The sequence below is a fragment of the Callospermophilus lateralis genome, chromosome 12 (genome assembly GCF_048772815.1).
Source record: "Callospermophilus lateralis isolate mCalLat2 chromosome 12, mCalLat2.hap1, whole genome shotgun sequence".
NCBI classification, from domain to species: domain Eukaryota; kingdom Metazoa; phylum Chordata; class Mammalia; order Rodentia; family Sciuridae; genus Callospermophilus; species Callospermophilus lateralis.
The window spans coordinates 111,085,825-111,106,900 of NC_135316.1; the positions used below are offsets into that span (position 1 = coordinate 111,085,825).

The 21,076-nt window shown below is 59.1% G+C and overlaps 2 protein-coding genes across 2 annotated transcripts in view; both read left to right on the forward strand.

Annotated features, from left to right (window-relative positions):
* The first annotated feature begins 1,703 nt into the window (after positions 1 to 1,703).
* F7 (coagulation factor VII) lies at positions 1,704 to 9,799 on the forward strand. The gene is made up of 8 exons (XM_076872124.1): positions 1,704 to 1,767; positions 3,836 to 3,996; positions 5,347 to 5,371; positions 5,448 to 5,561; positions 7,111 to 7,251; positions 7,656 to 7,765; positions 8,185 to 8,308; positions 8,860 to 9,799. The coding sequence occupies exons 1-8, from the start codon at positions 1,704 to 1,706 to the stop codon at positions 9,453 to 9,455; spliced, it is 1,335 nt and encodes a 444-aa protein (XP_076728239.1). The 3' UTR covers positions 9,456 to 9,799.
* Positions 9,800 to 12,814: 3,015 nt separating this feature from the next.
* Positions 12,815 to 21,076, forward strand: part of F10 (coagulation factor X) — a 58,159-nt gene continuing 49,897 nt past the window's right edge. Inside the window, exons 1-2 of the mRNA XM_077110670.1 lie at positions 12,815 to 12,884; positions 16,598 to 16,758. Coding sequence (XP_076966785.1) covers positions 12,815 to 12,884; positions 16,598 to 16,758 — 231 coding nt within the window. The remainder of the gene's footprint in view (positions 12,885 to 16,597; positions 16,759 to 21,076) is intronic.

Sequence of the window (21,076 nt, forward strand, 5' to 3'; positions counted from 1 at the left end):
TATCCAACAGAATCTTCACCTCCAGACTTTATGTCCCAAAATCCTTCAGAATCATCCCCACTGAGGGCAAAACACAGGGAAGCCTCCGCTGCTCGCATTCCTTCACGGGGAACACGGGATTGCAACAGGAAAAGGAATGAGGCGTGGGGGTGGAGAGGAACTAGACAGCCCGGGAGAACCGAGAAGCTGTTAGAACTGACCCCCAGAGACATTCCTAGCAGTAACAAACCGAAAACAGTCGCTATGTCAACAGCAACCAAGTGATGAAACTTGTGGATAAGACACAACATGCCATAGAGAACGCCTAGAGAAGTGGAAAGGGGCTTATGGAGGGGGCATCCGACGTCACCAAAATGTCAATTCTCCTCCAAATTAGCCTGCAAACTTAAGGTACTTCTATCAGAACTCCAGCAGCGCAGTCTTTGTAGAATGAGAAAACTAGCCATAAGGCATGTGGCAGAAGACAGATCCCAGTGGAGCCCGGACAGCTCTGGGCATGGGCCAGGGGCCAGGGGCCAGGGGCCGAGGCTTGCCAGCCTGCCCTCTAGGTGGAGTAGGGAGCCAGCTCAGCCACCGCAGGCGCGGAGAGCGCAATCCTGAGCAGGCTACAACAGGCAGCCTCCCTGTGGCTGTCCCAGCACGGCTCCTGAGGACCCAAGAGTGGAGGTTTCCACCTGGACCCTCAGGGTCTCGTCTGCTTGGTCTCCCTTTCACATCGGACCCACGGCACAGGACCCTGTGACTGGTCTCAGCACACAGGGGACAGGCCCAGGGCTGCTGTTCCACTCCTCCCGTGGACCCCCACTCCTTTGTGCCTAGGTGCCTTTTTGTCCATCTTTTAAAGTGTAGCTTTTGTCTTTTTAAATAAATCGCTCCTATCTCAAGGCAATCAGAGCCTGATAATCTGCCTGTTTTTCAAGTTCATGAAGGATCTGATCCTATGCCCAGCCCCACAAATCTGCCAGGGAAAGGAGGGGTTGAGTTTGAGCTGGACAGTTCGTGCATTTTATCCCAAAATGAGCAGCTGCTCTGAGGGCTGAGATGACCACAGGTGCAGGGAGGACATGGTCAAGTCAGGGCCAACCCAAGGGAAGTCCAGCTCTGAGGAGCATCAGCAGGGGCCCAACTCTGAAAGGACATTTGCCCTCAGAGGGTTCAGCCCAGGCCACTGGACACCAGGAGGCATGGGTGACCTTAGATCTTGGAGCTGCTGGAACAGCCCAGCTTTAGCACAGGAAGTCCCTCATCCTCAGAAATCTGGCTGGTGGCTGGGCTGGGGAGTGTGGGGAGGGGTGGCCGTCCCAGCCAGGGTGCCGGGCAGAGCAGCTTCTGGCCCTCTGAGAGGCCTGGGCCTCCCCGGCCCCTCTCCAGGTCCTCGTCCTCACCCAAGGCCTGCTCCTGTCAGCACTGCGGCACAGCGCAGTTCTCTGCGGTGGAAATGTCCCCACTTACTGTCCCGGGTCCCCGGGCCTTGGAATTCTGCAGTGCACCTGGGGCGCCCTGCCCCTGCCCCTGCAGGCCTTAACTCACACTTCTGCCAGGAACCAGGGCTTTCCCCAGCACCCTGTCCTCTCCCCTGTTGGGCACCAGGGCCTCCGCCCTGGCCTGGGGTTCAGGGCCTTGCCCTCCCCTCCTCCGCCCAGCTCCTGCCCTTTGCCCCCGTCCCCTCTGGACGTCCGCAGCAGGGAGCCGCTGAGCTCACCATGGCTTCCCACGGGCTCATCCTCCTCTGCTTTCTGCTCGGACTTCAGGGATCCCTGGCTGCAGGTATGTCCTCTTGGGAGGGCGTTCCCAGGAGAGAGGTGCAGGCCTTAACAGCAAGTCCTGAGGGCTGAGCCCAGGACACCCAAGCCTTGCCTCTGCTCTGGACAGGCGTCTGCCGGCCACTGGTAACACTGCCAAAAAGCAAGTGTCCAAGTGCCCAGGGTGCATGGAGTAGCTACTCACTCTGCCTCCCTCCCCGCTCCCTCTCCTTCTCTCCCTCCCTCCCTCTCCTTCTCTCCCTCCTTCCCTCTCCTTCTCCCTCCCTCCCTCTCCTTCTCTCCCTCCCTCCCTCTCCCTCTCTCCCTCTCCCTCTGCCTCCCTCTCCTTCTCCCTCCCTCCCTCAACCTCTCCCTCCCTCCCTCTCCTTCTCCCTCCCTCCCTCTCCTTCTCCCTCCCTCCCTCTCCTTCTCTCCCTCCCTCCCTCTCCTTCTCTCCCTCCCTCCCTCTCCTTCTCTCCCTCCTTCCCTCTCCTTCTCCCTCCCTCCCTCTCCTTCTCTCCCTCCCTCCCTCTCCTTCTCTCCCTCCCTCCCTCTCCTTCTCTCCCTCCTTCCCTCTCCTTCTCCCTCCCTCCCTCTCCTTCTCTCCCTCCCTCCCTCTCCTTCCCTCCCTCCCTCCCTCTCCCTCCCTCTCCCTCTCCCTCTGCCTCCCTCTCTTCCTCTTTCTCTCCCTCCCTCTCTGTGAGATCAGGGGTTGAACCCAGGGGCCCTCTACAACTGTCCAACATCACCAGCCCTTTTTAGAATGTTTTGTTTTGATACTGGCCTCACTAAATCATCCAGGCTGACCTTGAACTTGTGATCCTCCTGCCTGGCCTCTCAAGTCGCTGGGATGGCAGGTGTGCGCCACATTTAGCTGAGGAATGACCGTTAGACCCTTGCTGATGGGGCAGACTTGGCTGGTCATTTTTCAAGAAACTTTTAGGAGCAGGGTGCTCTCCTGGGTGCCCGTGGGTCCTGCCTGTGAAGCTGGACAAGCGGAGAGGGATTGCTCAGAGCAGAGCTCCTGGGTCCCAGGTAGGATGCATCCGACAGTCTGTGGGACGCTGGAGCAGGGTGGCCTGCCACCACAGCCCACACGGGCGGGCGCTGAGGCCTCAGAGGAGATTCGTGGCAAGCTGGGGCACCCTGGTCTGCTGCTCCTCGCTTCTTCCCCAGCTGCCCCGTTCCCTGGCCTCGCTCTTCCCACACCAGCCACCGGCACTTCCTCTCGCTCTTCCCGCATCTGCTGGTGTCCCAGAGAAGCCCCAGACTCCGCGCAAGCCTCAGGGCTGGGGTCACCTGCACCCTGTGAGGGTGACTCTGCCTCGACACCCCTCCTCCTCCCTGTTCCTGACAGCATGTCCTTTACAGCATGTCCTGAGGCCTGGGCCCAGGCCACCCCAGCCACCCAGCCACCTCCTAGAAGCTGCTGGGGTCTCTGGGGGAATCAGGAAGGGGCGTGGAGGCCCGGGGAGGGCAAAGGTCCGCAGCTGAGGTGCAGCACAGAGGGAGGAAGGCCCAGCGTGAGGCAGGCACCCAGCCTCCGGGAGCTGGCACAGGGGGTCAGGATGCCCAGGGCTGTGTGGCTTGGGAGGTGCCTGGGGCCTACACCCAGCCTGTCTCTGCTGCAAATGGCGCCCTGCGCTGGAACGGCCCACACCTTCCCCACACGTCCCCAGCCCAGCCACAGGAACGTGGACCTCTGTCACCTGTGAGAAGCCCAGCCGTCACACTTCCGTGTACCCCGAGGGCCAGGGCGGGACCTGCCATGTCACCATCTTCCCCCTCAGGGTCACGTCTTCCTAAGCACAGTGTGACCGCAGCACTGGGTGCCCTGGTGTGGCCTGCAGACTCACTGAGCGTCTCCTTAAGATAAAGTCCTAACTGTGGAGGGTGTGTGAGAGTGGCTTCCATGAACACGGTGCCATGTGGCGGTCCCCAGCCCTCAGGAGAAGCCCACCCACCTCAGACCCCCGCCTGGGTGCGTGGCTCTCTGTAGGGAAGCCCTCAGGACAGCAGGACCTCGGCTCCCTTCAGTGTGGCGGTCCTGTTGCTGAGGGTTGGGGGCGGCCCTGCTCACGGCTCCCTCTCAGTCTTCGTGACGCAGGAGGAAGCGCACAGTGTCCTCCACAGGCAGCGGCGTGCCAACTCCCTCCTGGAGGAGCTGCGGCCAGGCTCCCTGGAGAGGGAGTGCAAGGAGGAGCAGTGCTCCTTTGAGGAAGCCCGCGAGATCTTCAGGAGCCCGGAGAGGACGGTGAGTGTGGGCCCAGCCAAGGAGGCCGCAGAGGCCACAGAGGGAGTGAGCTGGGCTCTGGGGCTCAGCCAGGTGACCGCACAGGGCCCCGGCATGCACAGCCCTCGCCATGGGGCCTCTGCCCTCCAAAACAGCTTTAGCTCCTCCGCAAGGCTCCCCACCTCTCCCTGGGCCCAGGAGCCCCCAGCACACCATGCCCCGCCCTCTGCCCACCACGCAGACACCTCTGAACAGGGGAACGTGTCATTCGAAAGGCACATTCCATGGGTCCCTTGGCTGCCCAGGGAAGTTGGCCGGGACCCAGGGCTGCCCATGCATCTCAGCACCACTGACAGACGCAGTGAGAAGCTGGCCTGCTGGCCCTCCTGCCCCAGGACCTCCCAGGGAACAGGTGTGAAGAACCTGGAGGCGTCCTGGCCGCCAAGGGCTGTCTTCGCTCCTGGTGTCAGGCATGGAGATGCGTGGACAGGCAGGCTGGCCACCTGCCCTCCGTTCAAACTCTCCCCTTTGAATATTTTCGCCAAGAGTGGAAGTGGAGATATGATGGGCAGACTAGGACTCGGGGTGATTCCAGCTTATCGCTATAGCGACATCTCCGGAAAATGGGAGCCAGTGGAATCCTGGGTCCCCCAGACCCAGGCCCTCAGCTCACTCTACATGAGGTTTTCAAACCAGCTGACTCAGGTCCACACACTCCCAGGGCACTGCACACCCACTGAAGCCTCACACTCACAGAAGGCCCGCTCACACCACGCCCTCCGGACACCCACGGGCCTCCCCAGGCCCCCCAGCCCTCCGCACCTCACACTCACCTGGAAATCTCCTGTCCTAGCTGAGGCCAGCTGCCCCTCCGGGCAAACGGGGTCTGTGCCCTCCTGCCAAGTCCTTCAGGCCCCACCTGCCCCTCACAGCACCCTCGGACCTTAGCTTCAGCTGGACAGATTTCTCCAGGAGCTGCTTTTCACCCGCCAAGCACTTGGCCGTTCCTGGAAGTCCTCTACCCACTCTGCCCCTCTGCTCATGCCACCCCAGGGTGCACAATCACCTGTCTGCAGGTGGAGGCCCCCAAACATGTGTCTGGTTCCAGGTCACAGATGGGGAGGCCAAGTTGGGACTGGACTCAAGTGTTCTGGCTTGGGAGAGAGGAACACATGGCCCCCGCCAGAGCTCCATGTCAGGGAATAGAGAAGGTCCCCTCCAGAGGAGGCCACTGCTCCACAGAGGGATGACCTCTTCCCAGGTGCCCCACAGAGGCCCAGGTCCGCCCCACCCGCGCTCCCCCTGAGGGTGCCGTGGTCTCGCTCTGGGTGTCTCCCTCGGGGTGTCTCACCAGCTCCTCCTGTTCCCCAGAGGCAGTTCTGGACTTCCTACAACGGTGAGCAGGCCACGCACCCTCTCCAGCCCACCCTGCAGCCCTTCTCTTCGGCACACTAATGCCAGCTCACCCACAGATGGGGACCAGTGTGCCTCGAATCCATGCCAGAACGGGGGCTCCTGTGAGGACCAGCTCCAGTCCTACGTCTGCTTCTGCCTCCCCGACTTTGAGGGACGCAACTGTGAGACAAGTGAGGCCGGCCTCCTGCCCTAAGGTCGCAGACAGGGCCCTGGGCTGAGGGGAGGGGCCAGCGCAGAGTCTGTGCAGGGCTGGGGTCCACCTGGTCTCAGCCCCCGTGGGAAGTTCTAGGGGACACTGAAGGCCCCTTCCAAACTGAGAGGTCTAGGAGCCTGTGTCTCAGGATTCCATGTCCCCTTTGGAACCAGCCCTGGGAAATTCTGATAGGTCTCCATCCCCAGAGGTGAGTCAGCTGGTGACAGTCACCTTCCCATTGCTATTACAAAGGTCAGAGGTATTTTTTCAGCTGATAAATATGAAATCATTGCCAGGCTTGTAGCTCCCCCAGATCACACCAGGCTCGGTAGCCCCCCAGGTCACAAAGAACTCAGAAGTCCCCCAAATCACACTAGACTCAGCAGCCCCCCTAGATCACACTGGGCTCAGCCATCTCCCAGGTCACACTGAACTCAAAGCCCCCCAGATCACACTGAGTTTGGCAGCCCCCCAAGTCACACTGAACTCGAAGCCCCCCAGGTCACACTGAGCTCAGCAGCCCCCAGGTCACACCAGGCTCAGCAGCCCCCCAGGTCACACCAGGCTCAGCAGCCCCCCAGGTCACACTGAGCTCTGCCAACCCCCAGATCACACCAGGCTCAGCAGCCCCCCCAGGTCACACTGAGCTCAGCAGCCCCCCCAGGTCACATCAGGCTCAGCAACCCCCAGGTCACACTGAGCTCAGCAGCCCCCCAGGTCACACCAGGCTCAGCAGCCCCCCCCCGTCACACCAAGCTCGGCAGCCCCCCAGGTCACACTGAGCTCTGCCAACCCCCAGATCACACAGGGCTCTGCCATCCTCCAGCCCTGGGTTTGTTATCGCAGTGCAGGACACAGAGTCAGACCGCGGCTGGGTGCCGGCTTCCAGTCACCCTGTCCAGTGGTGTCACCAAACAGGGAAGCATCCCTGAGCTGGCATCCAGGAAGCGTCCTGGGGCTCCGTCACATGGGTGTGGCTGATCGCTAGGGAGCCCCTGGAGGCCCAAGGCCTCCACCTATCATTCACATTGTCACTGGACCTCCACCTCCCGGTGAGCCCTTGCTGAGTCTCTCGGACAGGCCTCCCCTCCAGAGCCTGGGCACCCACATGGAAAATGCCCACAGCAAGGAAAACTGAGGGACGGTCCCCTCCTCTGTTGGGACCAAGGGTCCAGCTGGCTCGCCCGGGCTCAAGGGCCGCTCCGACCCTCTCACTGGGAAGGTCTCCATTCTGTGGACACTCTCACTGTCCCCAGAAAAGGTCCAGCTCTCCCCAGGCCCTCCTTAGCCTCCCACCAGCTGCCTGGAGAGCTGATGGTCCTGGAGCCACCCACACCCCTGGCACCCCCTGAAGCCGCCTGCTTCTCCTCGGGCCAGGCTGCTCCAGGTCTTGTCCTTCCTGACCGCCCACAGGCTCTGTGCCCACACTGCACACCACCCTCCACGCAGCACGAGAACAGCGGCCACTGGAGCTGTCTCTCGCTGACCTTGCTAAGGCCCCTCTCAGGTTGTCCCCTCTGTCCCAGACAAGAACGCCCAACTCATCTGTGTGAACGAGAACGGCGGCTGTGAGCAGTACTGCAGCGACCGCGAGGGGGACAAGCGCTCCTGCCGGTGCCACGAGGGGTACGCTCTGCAACCGGATGGAGTGTCCTGCATGCCCACAGGTACCAGGCCAGGGGCTGTGGCTGCCCATGCCAGGGAGCCAGGCACCAACCCTGGCCTACCAAGAGGTGACATGGCTTGATGTACACTGGGCTCCCACTAGGTGCCAACCACCTCTAAGGGCCCAGGCCAGAGAGGCTGCCCCACCCGAGGGCACGCCAGTGCAATGGAGCCCAGCACAGGACCCGGGCAGCTCACCACATGGTCCTGGGCCCGTGACCGTGGCAGACAGGCCATCTCCACGGCAGGCCGCTTCCACAGTCCAGCAGCAGCCCCTGAGCCTGAAGAGAGGCCCCAGCAGGAGCCTCGGTGGAGTGGCTTCCGTCCCCTGGGTTCAAGTGCTCTCCTAGCCGCCAGCACCTCCATCCCTCCTAAAGCGCCACCTCTCCGCTTTTGTTTTATGTAGCTGAATACCCCTGTGGGAAAATACCTATTTTGGAAAAAAAGAATGCCAGCAACCCCCAAGGCCGAATTGTGGGGGGCAAGGTGTGCCCCAAAGGGGAGTGTCCATGGCAGGTAAGACGTCCTAGGCCCACACAGACCTGGTCTCCAGCCCCCGCTTCCCCACCCCGGGGCACACGGGCTCTGGGTGGGAGCTCACTGGCCCCACACTGAAGGGGCCCAGCCTGCCCAGCCAGCAGGGCGGGAAGGGGAGGGAGGCAGCCCTGAGGCTACTGCAGAGGACTGTGCAAGGTGCTCCCCAGCTCAGGCCACCTGTCACCTGAGGTCTGCAGGTGCCCAGCAGAAGCCCACCCTGATGTCCTCGGCCAGTACCTGGGGGACTCTGTCAGAGTCAGGCCCACACCATTTTGCTGGGGAGGGATGGTGGCGGCCCCAGGTTTCAGGTGGGGGTCCACTCAGTCCAGTGCACCCTCTGGGCTCAGGGAAAGCCAGTGGAGAGGGAGGCCATGGCAACCATGTGACCTCCTGCCCAGGCCGTGCTGTTGCTGAACAGGGCGCTGCTCTGTGGGGGCACCCTGCTGGACCCTAGCTGGGTGGTGTCCGCAGCCCACTGCTTTGACAAGATCCGGAGCTGGAGGAACCTGTCCGTGGTGCTGGGTGGGTACTGCCCCGCTGCGGTCCTGAGGGAACTTCTCTAATGACCCCAGCTCAGCTGTTGAGGCTGCAAGCTCCCCACTCCCCCAAACCCCTGATCAGACGCCTGTGCGAAGGGCAGCCCTGGCGGGACCACTTGGCCACCATCCTGTCCACGCCCTCTGCTCCCAAGTGGAACTGGGAAGAATCGGGGACCCACGAGCAGGGCCTCCGCCTGGTGAGCATAGGCCAGGCAGGCGCAGGGGGCACTGAGGAAGGAGGCCTCGGCTCGGAGGCTCTCTGGGAAAGTGGGACCTTCCCATCCGCCCAGTTGTGGGGGGTCCCCCACTTCCTCCTTAGGTGCCCTTGACCCTAGGTTCCAGACCTTTCCACACGCCGTCTCTGGGGAGGCTCTGTGGATGACCCTGAATGCAAAGCCCCCAGGCCCAGAGGAGGCTCAGGTGCCCGGGTGCAGAATGGCCACACCCCCACCCACGGGCTCCTGACCAGAGGGTGAGGTGACGAGAGCCCAGGGTGTCCAGGCCTGATGTGGGAAAGCTGTGGCTTCCGCACAGGCGAGCATGACCTCAGTGAGGATGACGGGGACGAGCAGGCCCGGTGGGTGGTGCAGGTCATCATTCCCGACAAGTACGTCGTGGGCAAGACTGACCATGACATCGCACTTCTCCGCCTGCACCAGCCCGTGACCCTCACTGACCACGTGGTGCCCCTCTGTCTGCCGGAGAGGGCCTTCTCCGAGAACACGCTGGCCAGCATCCGCTTCTCATGGGTCAGCGGCTGGGGCCAGCTGCTGGACCGTGGTGCCACGGCCCTGGAGCTCATGGCCATCGAGGTGCCCAGGCTGATGACCCAGGACTGCCTGGAGCAATCCAAGCAGAGGCCAGACTCCCCGGTGGTCACAGAGAACATGTTCTGTGCCGGCTACCTGGACGGCAGCAAGGACGCCTGCAAGGGGGACAGCGGGGGCCCCCACGCCACACGCTACAGAGGCACGTGGTACCTGACGGGTGTGGTCAGCTGGGGAGAGGGCTGCGCTGCCGCCGGCCATGTCGGAGTGTACACCCGGGTCTCCCAATACACGGAGTGGCTCAACAGGCTCATGGACTCCAAGCCCCAGCTGGGCATCCTGCGGCGAGCCCCATTCCCCTAGCTCCTCCGGAAGCCCAGCCCTGCCCTGGGGACACTGCTGCCACTGGCACTGTGTGGAGCTGCCCTGCATCAAGTCCTCCTCACACTCTGGGTGCCAGGGAGAGAAAGGAAGAGGCCCAGAGAGCGAGGGACAGTCCGGAGAGGCAGGTGGCCAGCCCAGGGTGCCGGGCAGTCCTGAAGGAGGACTGCAGAAGACCTGGCTGCCCCACCTGGCCCCCCAGCACCCCGTCTGTGCGTGCCCTGCCTCTGAGACTACACGGCGGGGGCCGCTCTGAGGGCTGTGGCTCACTTCTGCCTTTCTGTGTCGGTGTCTCACCCTCCTTCCATTAAACGCGAAGCACCTCAGGCTGGCAGAGCTTCCCTGGGCGTGTTCTAGCATAAAGTGGGTGTGTGCGGCACAGGTGCACCTGCTTCCTGCCCAGGGCCACACTGGCTCCACTCCTGCATCCCGTGGCTGTCTGGGCAGGTCGCAGAGACCCTTGGTGTCCAGTGGCCTCTTCTTCCGCGTTTCAGCATCACAGAAAGGAGCGTTCCCCATGGAGGTGGTCGAGAAGAACGGGAGTGCTCTGACGTGAGGCTACCGCCCCGCACACAGGTGCCCGGCCCTGCCAGCCTGTGTTCTCAGAGGCCAGGGAGCGCGGGCCCACAAAGCACCAGAGAGTTGACAGATGCAGGTTCTCAGGTCCTGCCCTGACCACCTGGCTCAGGGGGATGGAGCCAGCAAGTTCCACTCCTGCTACCCCAGGGCCAGTGAGCCTCAGCCCACGGGTGGCCTTGACGGGGAGACTAGGAACCCACCAACAGGGAGACAGGGGGCTGCCAGCTGGCCCCCTTGAGCCCAGGTGAGGGTGGCTGACCCCAGACATGACCGGCACCCACTTGCTTGGGGCTACCTCTGTGCCTCCCGTAGAGCACAGCGCCAGTAATGGTAGTGTCTTGCGGCATTGGTTCAGAGTGGGCCAGGGTGCCCAGTCCGCCGTGGCCTGGGCTACGCCTGCCAGCTGTGTTTCTGAACAGCTGTATTCAGATGCACATCATTGATGGTCCATGGAGAGGCTAGGACAAAGGCCATCCAGCCAAAGGGGACCTGACCCACAAAGCCAGATGTATTTGGTGTCAGGACCTCTGCAGGAAGATCTGCTGGCCCAGGCCAGGCTAACTCCTGACAATCCTCCAAGCCATGAGCCGACCTTGGGAGCAGCATCCAGCCAGAGCTCCTGGGTCCGAGGTCCACTGAGCCTCTGCTCTCGGCATGGTCACTGTCTTCTGTGAACCAGGAGCCCACCTGCATGCCTGTCCCGAGGACAGAATCAGTCCAGGAAGAACAGGCACTGAAGGCACACTGCCGGACCTCTCCTGTGTCTTCCAGGCTCAGCCGTTCTGCAATCAAATGGTCAGGGTCTCAGCCTGGTGCGGCCCCAGAAACTGCTGTGGCTCCTCGAAAGTGAACACTGGCAGGACCCCTCCTCCTAGGAAGAAGGGGACCATAGGCCAGGACCCTAGCCAGGAGCCCACCCAAACCTGTGCAAGGGAGAGACAGGGAGGTCACTGGATGCTGAGTGGAGCACTGGCCCAGCCTCAGTTTCCCAAACCTCGGGCTCAATGCAGGCACCCACCTCACAGGCTGCCATGCACGGGCACTGCGGGCTCTGGAGGCCTGATGAAGGCTCTGGCTGAGCCCAAAGACCAGACGCTCAGTGGGCCCTGCTCGCTTGTACCCTGGTTTCTGAGGGTGGGCCTGGGAGAGGGGGGACAGAGGAGGAGCTCCCAGAACCAGTGTCACTGCTCGATCTCACTCCCAGATATGGTTCAGCCCCGAGCGCCCCACCGCCCGCTCACAGAATTGGGTCTCCACACTCTTGCCAAGCCGAGGCAGCACCCAGCGGGGCAGCAGCCAGGCACTGCTGCTGCCAGCTCCACTGTCCTTCCCAGGGCCAGGTGCTGGTGCAGCCCGGTGTGTGGCAGTGACCACTCAGCCAGACTCCGGCTCCCAGCCTCGGCACCAGCATTGTCTGTCCATCCCACGAGGTGGTGTTCACAGGACCTGGAGGCAGAGTGAGGAGCCAGACAGAACCCCCCTTGCCTGCAGGGCTACGTGCGTACGGCCCAGCATAGGAGCTACCGCTGACCAGGCACGAGTGCTGCAGCAGTTAGGAGCCTCACTCCTGCCCATCCTCTGCGATCACAGAGCACCTGCGGGGCACAGACTCTGATGAGGATGAGGTCATCTCTGGCCTCCCCAGCAGCTGGGTCTGCCTCTGGCAGGTGGGGACTGGGTGACCACGGTCCCCACAAGCCCAGTGTTGCTCTTTCTTCCAGAGGCTGGAGAGCAGAATCTCAGCTGTGCCTCTGGCTCCTCATCTGGCCATTGAGTACAGAAGCACCAGGGCCTGATGCTAGGAGGAGGTTTCTGGGATCAGAAGCAGCCCTGCCCTGGCCTGGGCCCCATTCCACGCACACACTCCCAGCAGCTCCCAGGGACCGGCCAGGGAGCTGAGCTGCTTCCTCTGTCACAGACCTGAACACCCTTGCCTTCCCCACCCCAATCCCAGGGTCACTCTGTGCAGAAGCTACTTCTAGGACCTAAATGGATAAGAATGAAACCAAGATGAGGTCATAATTATTCTCCAGAGGTGACCAGTACCAAACAAGTGTGCAGGGCCCTCGACCTCCACCCTGGACCTGCTGTAAAGTCAGCAAGGCCCAGCAGGGCAGGCCAGCTTCTCTTCCCGTTGGCCCTCTTGGACACCATGTGAGTGAGGAACAAACTGTGTCAACCCAATGCCATTTCAGGGTCACTTGTCCTCTGATAGCCACATGGTGACAACGTGCAGTCTTGACCAGGGAACACTGGTCCCCCAAACCTGACCCACACCTGGGGGCCTGCCTGGGCCAGCTGGGGGCCCCTAGAGCCTGGGGGAAAATCCCACTCCACCCAAGGGCCATGACAGGCCTCTCCTCTATCTCCACCTGGGTTTCTGTTCTGGAAAATGATCAGAAAACTCTCCTGTTGCCAAGGGGGTGAAGAGTAAGTAAGAGATGTGCGCATCCGAATCCACAAAAGGGACACAAACGAGGTCCTCTCCTCTCCTGAAACCAGGAATGGAGGCAGCCAGCCCTGCTGGGCCCTGTTTCCAACGATGACCAGGTTGGCCTGGCCTCTGCAGCCACCCACTTGCCTGGGGAAGGCAGGGGCCAGTGACCACAGGCCCAGTCCCCTGCCCTGCCCTCACCACAGCCTGAGCTCCAATCAGGAGGCCAAGATAAGCAGAAGGACAATAGCCACCCGGGGCCAGGCTGAATGAACCTTGACCCGGCACCCATCACAGCAGGGACGAAGCCACTGTCTTCGGCCACACCATGGGGAGCCTGCTGCACCTCGGCCTGCTCAGCGCCGTCCTGGCCAGCCTCCTGGTACCTGGGAGAAGCGGTGAGTGCCCTGCCCTTTGCGCTGCAGGATGGCCCCTGGAGGAGGGGAGGGCCGAGGGTAGGCAGTGGGGGAATGTGCACAGGGTGCTCTGGCCCGGCACAGGCTGTCTGACCTTCCCAGCCAAGGGTACAGTTAGGGCCACTGCGGCTCCTGCCGGAGAGTCAAATGGGCAGATTGGGGGTCACAGGGGATAAAAACACAAGAGGAGACAGAGAGAGAAGGGAGGGAGGTGGAACAGCAGGACAAAGTAGAGGTGAGCAGAGATGGGCAGACCTGAGGACAAGCAGGGCAGAGATGCTGTGGGGAGGCAGGCGAAGACAGTCCAGCCGCCACTCCTGACTCCCACTGGGAGGGGCGCCCGGGCCCAGGCCCCAGAGGAGGCCTGAATTTAAAATGGAACAGGTCCAGCTCACAGGGTGCCAGCTGCGTCCAGCGCAGCCACTAGGCTGAGCCACCTGCGTTTCCATGTCCACACTGGCAACAGTGGTCTGGTCCAGCTTTGGCCTGACTCAGAATGTGGCAGTAAGCCCTTCTAGAACTCAGCATCCGCCTGGATGACCACGGGGTACACCAACACCAAGAGACAGGCCCGTCCAGGACTGCGGCGCCAGGCAGCTGGGAAAGCAAGCCGCACAGTGGACCAGGCAGAGAAGCGGCCCCGTCTGGGCCTGGTGTGGACCCTCTAGTGACTCCTTTCAAACCACCAGCCTGGTTTCCCTCAATTCAGAAAGCGAGACCACTGGCCGGCACTGGGTCTGACCAAGGAAGAGTCAGAGTCCTCAGAGGGCCTAACTGCGTCCAGAGGGCTGGGCCAGAGGCTGGCCGTGCACTCCCGTAGTCCCCACGCATCTCCTCAGGCAGGGCGGTGGAGACACAGCTGCAACAAGGAAGATTGTCTTTTTGCACAAGGATGCATTCCACTTGAGAGGGCAACAAACCTGCAGGCGTGTAGAATCAGACAGTGGTGCTGTTCAAAAAACAGCAGGGAAAGGGGTGGAAAGATGTGGGTGGGGATAACTTTAGAGCCAGTGGTGAGGGATGGAGTGAGCCACATGGTATTCAGGGAAAGAATGCTCTACAGGGAAGGTGGCCAGTGCAAGGCCCTGGGGCATGAGAGTGGTGGGCACAGTCTAAACAGGAAATGGGCCAGCATGGTGGGAGAGATGGGTGCAAGGGAGCCTTGAAGGGAGGAAATCCAAGAGGCCCAGCCGTGGGATCAAAGACCTCTGGTTCTAGCTCGAGGCCAGCGGGCAGCTGTGGCTCCTTCTTGGCTTCCTCAGGCATCATGCCCTTGCCCTGTGCCTTACACTTCCTCCTCCCAGTTCAAGCTCCCAGGTACTACTGTACCTTCACCAAAAGGGAAGAGGCAGGAAGAGGTGTGGATCAGGTGGGGCCTGGTGGAACAGCCTGGGAAACTCAGGGAGGGGTGCCAAAAAGGGCGTGGCTCCTGCAGGATGGTGAGCTGCTCCAAGGACCACAGGGACCGTTTCCTGAGCAGGCCTGTGAGCTATCGCTACAGCTCTGGCAATGCAGAGGGAAAACCAGCATATGTCAATTTGGCTTCAAGGAAGCAGGCTGCACAGAAAGGAGGAGGGACCCCAGATCAGTGTGCCAATGTGTGTGCATTAGAAGATCAGGCCACGGGTTACAGCATATGTCAATTTGGCTTCAAGGAAGCAGGCTGCACAGAAAGGAGGAGGGACCCCAGATCAGTGTGCCAATGTGTGTGCATTAGAAGATCAGGCCACGGGTTAGGACATTGGTCTTCTGCCCACAGCAGGTCCACAGGTTGCAGTTTGGGGAATGCTGGTCGGGCCTTGAGGCACCAGGAAGAGGCCAAGCGGACAGGCACTCCACTCTCACACCTCCCTCAGTGGCTAAGGATAGTACTGAGCCCTGTGTGGTGTGCAGGTGACAGGATACTGCTCCTGGAGACAGCAGTGTGTACAGATTGGAGCACCCACATTTGGGCTCTGCTTCAAAGCAAGCACTTGATGGTGGGAGAAACAAGTCTGAACCTGGCTTTATTGGGATAACATAGGTGTCCTTAAAAGGGGGGGATTTAGGAAAAAAAGTGATCTAAGAACGAGGCTGATGTTTACAGAGCACCTGCTGTGTACCAGACCCGGCACAGGAGGTTTCACACTCTCTATGGAACTCAGAAGTAGGTCAATAAATGCAGTACCTGGCAGAGGTGTATCTGAAACTTGATCCGTTTTGTACCTTCTGGACATAAGGAGCTTGGTGTTCTGAGACAAGGGGTGATGGGCCACAGTGAGACATGAAAACGTGGAGCTCAGAACAAGTCATTACTAGAAGTAGCACCTGGAGTGTTGCCCTTTTTGTGGTGAGACCCTGAACTCTTCAGTGGGAGGAAGTTCAAGAAACAGGACAGAGGGTCAAGAAAAGAATCTGAGGTCCTCCTGGTCCATCTAGTCGTCTTGGGTTTGTCGTCTCTGCTCAGCAAAGAATTGAAGAACAGAACACAGATAGCAAGCAAGCAGCAGGTTCATTGCAAAAGTGACAGAGACAGACCTCTGAAGGGGCCCTGGAGCGAGAAGTCCTATGGGGAGTGTTGGCCTGTTCTTTTTATGGTCCCTGCAATTTCCTCCTTTCCTTATCCCCTCCCTGTGCACGCCTCCCTCGCTATTGTTCATGAGTGCCCTCTACCCTGTCCACACATCTATTTTAGTTTTTCTATTGGATCCCCTGCTTGGGACACAAGTACAGAAGTGTCTGATTGGGTCCCTGCTGTGTCCACAAGCACTTTCGTCAAGCAGGAAGTTGAACTCATCAGAAGACCCTCTCCATGCTCCTAGGTCTGGCCCTACCTTGACCTCCTCACTCACCATCTTGCCCTGCCGACTGACACCCTCTACATCCCCCTCACTCCCACGTCACAAAGAAAAGAGCAGGAGCAGGAGACAGAGAGGCAAAAGCAGATGGGAACTAGGCGCACCCTTGTAATCCCAGTGACTTGGGAGGCTGAGGAGGGGATCACAAGTTCAAAGCCAGCCTCAGCAATGGCAAGGTGCTAAGCAACTCAGCGAGACCCTGTCTCTAAATAAAATACAAAAAAAAAAAAAAAAAAAAGAGGGTTGGGATGTGGCTCAGTGGTTGAGTGCCCCTGAGTTCAATCCCTGGTACCCCACCCAAAAAAGGCAGGTGGGAACCCAGGTCCCCCACACAGCATGGGAGGGAAAAAGATGAACTGACCCAGGGCACTGAAGTTAGCTGATCATGGTTCCCGTCTTTGTCATGGAATCAATTTAGTGGGTATTTAAAAATGAAATAAAATAGAATCAAATAGAAAAAAACTGTAGCAAGTACTATTTCGTAGAAAATAGGGAAGTACCACTTCTTAAAGCTTGTTTTAATTCTGTGTCCTGACTTTATATACATTACAGGTCACGATCAAACCCGCTCATAACTCCCCACTCAACCAAAAGAGGCCCAGAAGGGCGGTGGGCCTGGGTGGGGCAGAGGTAGCACTAGGAAGTGGCCTAAGGGTACACCTGATGGAAGCCCTCTGAGCAGGTGCTTGCCAAGGAGAGCTTGGGTGGCTCTGCAGAGGGCCTGGATGGGGCTTCCCCCAGGGCCTGTTAGGAGCGGAGGAAGGAGTGCTCAGCCTCCGGAGGTGCGGAGGTGGTGGTACCGCAGGATGGGGGCCAGGTAAATGGAGACACTGATTTGTGCCCTTCCTTGTCCTCTAGTGTTCATTAAGCGGGAACAAGCCAACAACGTCCTGGTGAGGACCCGGAGAGCAAATTCACTTTTTGAAGAGATGAAGAAAGGAAACCTCGAAAGAGAGTGTTTGGAAGAGACGTGCTCTTACGAAGAAGCTCGCGAAGTCTTCGAGGACTACGACCTGACGGTGAGGCGCCCCGCACCGGAGGACACTGGGGCGGCGGGCGGGGGGCCCTGGGCTGAGCTATCAGGCTCCGTGCTGCCCGAGTGGGGGATATCGGGGCTCCGTACTGTCTGTCCCCTGGAGGGGGCTATGGGGCTCCGTACTGTCCCCTGGGCGGGGCTATGGGGCTCCGTGCTGTCCCCTGGGCGGGGCTATCAGGCTCCGTGCTGCCCCTGAGTGGGGGATATCGGGGCTCCGTACTGTCTGTCCCCTGAAGGGGGCTATGGGGCTCCGTACTGTCCCCTGGGCGGGGCTATGGGGCTCCGTACTGTCCCCTGGGCGGGGCTATGGGGCTCCGTGGTGTCCCCTGGGCGGGGCTATCGGGGCTCCGTGTTGTCCCCTGGGCGGGGCTATCAGGCTCCGTGCTGCCCGAGTGGGGGATATCGGGGCTCCGTACTGTCTGTCCGCTGGACGGGGCTATCGGGGCTCCGTGCTGCCCTGGGCTGATCCATCCGGATCCGTGCTACCCCTGGGCTGCGCTGTCCAGTCTGGCGCCGCAGCGCCGGGCTGGCCAGCAGGCCTACGCTGGACCCTGCAAGGCGCTCCTTCTGGCCTCCCTGCGGCACCTCTCGGGTGGGAAACCGCCGGAGGGACATAAGTGTGGCGAAAGCGACTTGTAACATAACCTGCTACTCAACACCGCGGCGGGGGCCGACGACCGTTGCCTAGCAGCGCGCGGAGGGCTGGGGGCGCGCGGGCACCGGAAGGGACGGGGCCTCAGCCGGCCGGAAGCGAAGCGCTGAGGGGTCCTAGCGGGGCTGCGCGGGCGCCGGAAGGGGCGTGGCCTCGGCCGGACGGAAGCGAAGCGCTGAGGGGTTCTAGCGGGGCTGCCTGGGCGCCGGAAGGGGCGTGGCCTCGGCCGGACGGAAGCACACCCCCTGACCCCGCCGGGCTGCGCGCCGAGGCAGGCGGGCCCGGGGTGGCTGTCGCCCGCGAGGCGGTCCGAGCCCCGGTGTGCCTCGCTTGCCCGCCGCGGCCCACGCTCAGCCTTGGCTAGCTCGGGAGGGAGCGGCGAGAGGCCCGCGGGCGCGGGCGGCCGCCCCTGACGCCACCGCTCCCCGCGAGGGACATCCGGTGCGCCCAGAGCGTGGTGGCTCGGGAGAGCCGAGCTGTCCAGCCCCATGGTCACTGTGGCCCAGACGCCTGCGGAGTCCGGCTTAGAGGAAGCAGCGTCCTTGGCGCCCGGTGCCGGAGGGTCGCCCGGGTGGGTGACCCCAGGCTTCTGCGCCGAGAGGAGGGAGGGACCCAGCGCAGGAAAGCTGCCCGCCCTGGCGGGGTCTGGAGGCCACCCGGGGACCCACCTGCCCTCCTTAGCACCCAGCCGAGCAGATGAGGTTGGGCCGAGGTTGCGGCTCCCGCAGCCCCATCGTCCCCCGCGGGACGATCCGGCCTTTGTGCAGGAGCTTGCGGGGCACCTCATCCTAACCGTGACGAGAGCCGAGGCCGTTGGTGCAGAGCCCCTGTGCACACAGGGAAACTTGCGCGCCTCCGCCTCGGGTCCTGCCCCATCCCACAGCTGATGAGCGTGGACATCAGCTGGGTCCCGTGTTTCTCCAAAGACTCCCATAACGTGAGAAGAAATTCTATTTCCTACCATGGAACTCAAAGGAGGACAATGCAGTAATTACGAATATACTAGAAAGCACAGTAGTTGACACTTTCATCTAGGGAATAACAACACTTCAAGGTGTGTCTCCAGCGTCTTTTCATTTCTGCAAAAGAAAGTGGTCTTCAAGGGAATTCTTGTTGCTGTCCATTTGAGGACTGTAGTCCATTTCAACCACCAGAAGGGAGAAAAATAATTAAGAATTCTTTTTTATTCTTACAAGATAAATAATGTTTATTCATTAAGAAAATAATTTCAGGACTATTTTCATTTTAAGTATTTGTTTAATACAGGTAAATATAAAAAGTACTCAAGGATAATAAAAGTGGGCTGGAGTGTAGTTTAGTAGTACAGCATGAACCAGCATGTGCAAGACCCTGAGCTTGATCTCCAGCACCAAAAATAAGTAAGTCTTATGGTTTGGATGTGAGATGTCCCAAAAAACACACGTGTGAGACAATGCAAGAAGGTTTGAAGGAGAAATGATTAGGTTGTGAGAGCCTTAACCCAATTGATGAATTAATCACCTGATGGGATTGAGTGATAATTGAAGGCAGGTTTGGTGTGTCTGGAGGAGGTAGGGCATTGGGTGTTGGGAGCTGTCCCTTACCCTTGAGTGATGAGAATGTGGATATGTGGCAAGCCAGCCATGGGCTGTGTGTATGTGTGTGTGCACTGTGAGCACTGAGTGCACAAAAGTGGGCTGAACCGTTGCCCCTCTGTTTGGGCAGGCCTCACTCTGCTCTTTTCACTTGCTCTGCCTGTGATCCCCACACGGCTCATGATACGGGCATGGAGTTCCTAGATATCAGTTAATCTGATGACAACAGACATCATGAAGCCAGACTCAACCCCCTGAAACCTGACCCCTTGCCTCATTTGAATGGCTTCTCCCCAATAAAAGGGTTCAGCACATGCTCTTGGCGCTCTCTTTCCATGGACCCCCTAAGGTCAGAGGAGCCATCACAGGACACAAAGAAAAAGATATTTCTCTGTCTCTGTGATTATTTTGTGCAGCCCAGTTCACCTAGAGTGACCCTGAGTGTTTTAGTCATGGAACGCGACAGTTAGGGGCATGGTTTGGGTATATATTTGTATCTGGCAAGTGGAGACCTCTCTCTGCTATCTGATCATTATGTGAGCTGCTTTCCTCGGCCACACTCTTCCTCCATGATGTTCTGCTTCACCTTCAGCCCCGAGGAATGGAGCTGTCTATGGATTAAGACCTCTGAAGCTGATCCCGCAAATAAACTTTTCCTACTTAATTGTGCTAGTCATTCTTTTAGTCACAGCAGCAAAAAAAAAAAAAAAGACTAGAACAAATCAATACCAGGAGTGGGGTCATTGCTGTCACTGATCTGCCCATGTGGTTCAGAACCTTTTGGGCCTTTTTGGAATTAGTGGAAGGAATTCTGAGATGTATAACAGTGCAAGCTGGAAATGCTTTAGATTGGTAGAAGCTGAGCTTAATGGCCAATTCTGTTGGGAGCTTAGAAGACCAGAATGTCAATACGACAGTGGTCCTTGAAGACAGGGCTCAGGACGGTTCATGAAAGGACTCTAATGGAATTTGGAGTAGAGGCCATTCATGTTATGTTCTGGCTGAGAAGTTGTCTGCATTTTGCTGGTGCCCTGAGACTCTGTGAGGCTGATTTTAAAAGTCATGGACTTCTTAATCTGGTAGAAGAAATTTCTAAACAGCAGAGTAATGAAGGAGACACAGAGATAAGGTGCAGAGGCAGGAAAGGTGGCAGAGTGACTGCTTATCCAAGAGGCCACGTTTATTTATACCATTAGGTTGCATTAGGTCATTAGTATCACAACCACATTGTTGTTCAGAGTATCAGTAAGGTTGCTTATTCTGCAGTTACATTTCAAAATTACAATATGCAGTGTTAGCAACTTTGTGGAGTTTTCAAGAAAGTCCATTGTCTGAAGTTACTGTTAGGTGGGCAGCTCCAGGAGCACCAGCGCTTGGTGAAACATTGTAATTATCAAACAAGTTCTTATATTCCCAGGAGCTATGTTCCTACAATCAAGGTGGAGGCTTGATGAGGCTCTAACACAGAGACTTCTCAGGGCATTGCCATACCAGCTAGACCTTAGCTATATTATTAGATCCTAAGAGAGATTACAGGGCATTCTAAGGGTGGGAAACAGGGTGCCTGTTACCTCCCCCCCTCGCCACCCTGGGAGCTTGCTCACCAGGGGAACGCTTCCCTGTACATTTCTACGCTCAGAATCCCTGCAGCAGAGCATTCAGGGAGTGGCATGGATGTTGCTGATGGGTTTCAGCCAAAATTTATTGTGATATTCAGGAGCAGAAAGCAGAGCAGAAAGATTTGAAAAACTTACTTGAAAGGTGGGAGTAAAACTGGGACAAGGAATTTGCAGTTTTTAAAGACTTTACCACAACTATGGAAATGTTAAGGACTTTGCCCAGAGACAAAAAGAAAGATGGCTTGGGGGCATCTCAGGGTCTGGCAAGACCACACCCATCTCAGACTCAGGGGAGTAAAGGTAAAAATTCTCTCGAGAAGAGACCAATAGGGAAACCTTGCACAAGTGTTTTCAAGGAGCTCAGACACTCATAGGCTGCTGCAGCCAGGGTCCCTGGAGGGTTGGCTGCTGCGGGGGATGGTGGCAGGCCTTGGTATAAGCCATGGAGTTAGGGCT

What these genes read in the sequence shown, in the direction of transcription:
- F7 (XM_076872124.1), top strand. Translation starts at nt 1,704, where the DNA reads ATGGCTTCCCACGGGCTCATCCTCCTCTGCTTTCTGCTCGGACTTCAG. An exon ending in TCAGGAGCCCGGAGAGGACG is followed by an intron (nt 3,997 to 5,346) that starts GTGAGTGTGGGC and finishes CCTGTTCCCCAG; the next exon opens with AGGCAGTTCTGGACTTCCTA. An exon ending in GTTCTGGACTTCCTACAACG is followed by an intron (nt 5,372 to 5,447) that starts GTGAGCAGGCCA and finishes GCTCACCCACAG; the next exon opens with ATGGGGACCAGTGTGCCTCG.